Source organism: Octodon degus, unplaced genomic scaffold, assembly GCF_000260255.1.
Source record: "Octodon degus isolate 3935 unplaced genomic scaffold, OctDeg1.0 scaffold00050, whole genome shotgun sequence".
Lineage (NCBI taxonomy): Eukaryota > Metazoa > Chordata > Mammalia > Rodentia > Octodontidae > Octodon > Octodon degus.
In genome coordinates, this window is record NW_004524626.1 from 794,298 (window position 1) to 798,114 (window position 3,817).

At 48.7% G+C, this 3,817-nt stretch overlaps 1 protein-coding gene across 1 annotated transcript in view; it reads right to left on the reverse strand.

Moving 5' to 3' along the window:
• Positions 1 to 296: 296 nt before the first annotated feature.
• The window catches only part of Dlx6 (distal-less homeobox 6), a 4,228-nt gene continuing 707 nt past the window's right edge, over positions 297 to 3,817 (reverse strand). The window contains exons 2-3 of the mRNA XM_004632613.3: positions 2,596 to 2,789; positions 297 to 730 (exon numbers count right to left, since the gene is read on the reverse strand). Coding sequence (XP_004632670.1) covers positions 479 to 730; positions 2,596 to 2,789 — 446 coding nt within the window. The 3' untranslated portion in view covers positions 297 to 478. The remainder of the gene's footprint in view (positions 731 to 2,595; positions 2,790 to 3,817) is intronic.

A 3,817-nucleotide genomic window follows, 5' to 3' on the forward strand; every position in this document is an offset into this window, starting at 1 on the left:
CAAAGAGAAGAGGAGGCTCAGAGCCGGAATCCCATGGGGTAAGGGAAAATATCCTTAGAGTGAGGGGTTTTCGGAGCGCTGGCATAGAAACTAGTCTCTCTCCTTTCTTTTCTCTCTCTCTCTCTCTCTCTCTCTCTCTCTCTCTCTCTCTCTGTCCTCTCTGAAATGCAAGATAAATTATTAAGGTTGTTCAAGAAAGAAAGCAGTTGAGGAAAGGATAGGAAAGTAAAGGGGAAAAATGAAAGAAAGAATGAATGAAAAGTGAACAAAGGTGGGGGAGGGGAGAGAAACACAGAGAGGGGTGAGGGAAGACAGAGACAGAGAGAGACAGACAGAGAAAGGAGAGAGGAGCCCAGCCAGCTCTGGCCACACATACAAGTTCTCCTGAGCCTGCTCCTCTGGCTCGATTTGGCAGACACAAGCAGGTCCGGTCCTCCTTGTCTTGTTCAAGTGGTCCCCTAGTGTTCCCTCTGACAACTCACATCATCTGGGGTCTCTGCATCGTGTCTTGGTGTGGTGAGGAGTACCAGTGCGAATAGCCTGGCATGTAGCTGTTAGGGGGCATACTGACGCCCTTGGCAGAGGCAGAAACGTCCCACACTGGAGGCAGTGCTGGAGAGCGTGGTGACAGGGCCGCAGAGCCTGGGAGGGGGTCACTCTCATGCGGGTTACTACCTTGCTTCAGCAGCTTCTTAAACTTAGAGCGCTTGTTCTGAAACCATATCTTCACCTGAAAAAAAAAAAAAAAAAAAAGGCAGCGATCATTAGGCCTGATAAATGAGTGCCTCTAGGGTCACTACAGGTTTAAGAAGCAATATGGGACGGGAAACCCCCCACAACCTCACCAAGAGCGAGTCCTACCTTCCTCTATCTCTTTCTAGCCACCTCCACCCTCCACTCCTAACCTACTAGGTATTTGGTCTAGGTACCTAAAATCTTCATGATTCTTGAATTAGATATTATCCTGTATTGAAAGCATAAACATAAATGAGAATAATATAAGAAAGTGAAGGAGAGAAATGGGTTCAAAATTTGACGAAGGAGTTTTGAAATAAGCACTTTCCATACTGAAACCATACAATTGCATTTCTCTGTTTCTATTTACCAATCACAAAAGCTAGCATCTGTATGTAAGTACAGTAAACAAATGACTATGAATAGATTAGAGCCTTTATATTTATAATCAAATACCTTGAACATATCTAGGCATTTAATGCCCATCGTCAGAGATGCATCGTGGAGCATCTTTCTCCAGACATAAATATAACCTCACAGTCCTTCAGGTACTGAGGACTGTACTTCCCCCATTTTCTCCTTTGTACACTGCTAAGTCAAACTATAGTCACCAGTCATTACATGATTATTAGTATAATCACTAAAAGGAAAAGTCTTCTGAAAACTGAACATGAATCAGGAACATGGGATATGAGCACTATGGATGGCCAACATCCCAGATGTACTTTATTCGAAGAAGAAAATCCGATGGTACATCTTTCCTTACCTTTAAAATCCCTGGAATCTGCTTTTGCAAGAATAGTACAAGTCACAATAGTACAAGAATAGTACAAGAATAGTACAAGTAGCTGGTAGCACTTCATGTCAAAGATCCAACATGTTCAGTGGCAATATGGCAAGAGAGGGCACAAACTAAACTGAAAAGAAGAGCTTACGAGCCCACACTTTATGGTACCCCATTACCAGTCTCATAAACCCTGAAGTTCCCCTGCTGAATGCTGATCACCTACCTCAAATGAGACCAGTTACCCTATACAACTAAACTGATTGACAAGGACAAAAACAACAGCTGATTCAAAGCTGGGCCTTAGGAGCAGGGTCCTAATACACCCACGTAAACCCCTTTCTGGGAGACATCTTTCACGTTAGTAAGATTGGAGAACTTCAGCAACTGTATAGCCCTGTGGCTTCACCTGCTAGAATTTGGAGAGTAACTGTTTTTGATTTTCAACTCTGCCACTGCCCCCAAGTTCTGAGCTTCAGAGAGGAACCCCAGTCTGTGCCAGCCCATCCCCCAGGATGATCTAACCACTGAGGTTAGGGCAATGTTTAGGACATCCTAGGACAAGCGATTCACACATCGCTCCTATTGCCATCCCCTTTGCAGCCGATGATTACTCCACTGAAACCCTTCCATTTAGCTTTATAATTTTTCTTTCTCTATCAATCAGTTGAAATTTTGATTAGTTCCTAAGGCCACAAAGGTAGCCTTAAGAAAGGTGGGCCTTATTCTCTCTCTCTCTCTCTCTCTCTCTCTCTCTCTCTCTCTCTCTCTCTCTCTCTCTCCTACATGATTGTTCTCTTTCCTGTTTTTCTGCTCTGGAATACGGTTTAAATTTTGTTGCCAATAGAAGCTAGGCTGGGGCAGGGTCGCCGAGGATTAGGCAGATGTGTAAATCCAATCCAGTATTCAATACCAGGTTATTTATTCCACACTGTGTAATCCCAAGAAAATGTGCAAGCAGAGCAAAAGCATTTGTCATTAAGCTCCTTCATCCCTAGTTGACTAGGCCAGGAATTCCTGCCGGATCTGCAAGGTGGGCCAGCATTTCAGGGATTTTCGGGCTTCTTGGGAATTACCTGTGTTTGTGTCAGTCCTAAGGAAGCTGCCAGTTCGGCTCTCTCGGGAAGGGCCAGGTACTGGGTCTGCTGAAAACGGTGGTTTAAAGCCTGGAGCTGTAGACTGGAATAAATGGTCCGAGGCTTCCGAATCTTTTTCCCTTTTCCATTGAACCTGATTTCCCCGTTTTCGATCACTGTAGTTTTTTGTTGATCTGTAAGAAAAAAAAAAAAAAAAAAAAAAAAAAAACCCACATAGGAACGGTCACCCTTGAGGCTGATGCTGTCATCTCCCTGCGCGGCTGGCTGGGCCTGGGTCTGGTCTATTAAGGGTTTCCTTGAAGAATCCCCTCACCGTCCAGACCTCTGCGCGCCCACTGTGCCCATGTGTTTCCCAAGTTTCTCCCTGTCTCTGGCCCTAACAATGCCCTGTGGCTGGACAGAGGGAACTTGGGGCCCCAGGTCCCCTTTGCCGCAGCGGTCGCGGCGCCAGTGGCTTTCTGGGGCGCTGGGCACGGCGAAGCGTCAGTTCTTTGGTGGAGTGGAGTTCCCTGTGTGAGTGGCCTTACAGTCCCGGAAGCTGTGCTTGAACCACCCGGGTGTTTTAGGAGGCCAGTTGACTTGCTGTCACCAGCTCCAAGCCCAGGGTATCAAGCCCCTTTGGCATGTTCAAATGATTCTGCAGAGACAGACCAAACCCTCAAACCACACACCACAAGGTGCTTAGATCAGCACGGGAGCAAGCTGCGCCTCTTAGGACAACTGTGCCCTCGGGTGCGGAAAGCCTTCAGCCCGAGGCCCAGGGCTTTGCTTCCACGAACAAAGGAGCAGCCAACACTGTGCCACAAACCCCGAGGAAGCGGCGGAGGAAGGGGCCAGGGCCAGGGGCCGGGGTGGGGGTGGGGAAGCCTCCAAGTCCACAGAAAAGAGCCGTATTGTCACTAGCTTAACCGAGCCACACAGGCCACGCAGCTTTCCTCCAAGTCACCAGGGTGCACCAACCGTCCCACGCAAAGTAGGCCAGTACCTGCCCAGCGTGGGCTGGGAAGCCCAACACACTCCCCAGTTTGGGCCCACAAATGTCCCCTATGCACTTCGGGCAAACGCGGGTTAGCGCTGGAGGGAAGCACCCAGGCGAGGGGCACACAGACGCCGAGGTCCGGAGAGCGCAGCGCGGACCGCCGGAACGACGTCTGCGTCGAGCCCGGGGAGCAGCCCGAAATGCGAGCGGCGCGAGGCCGGG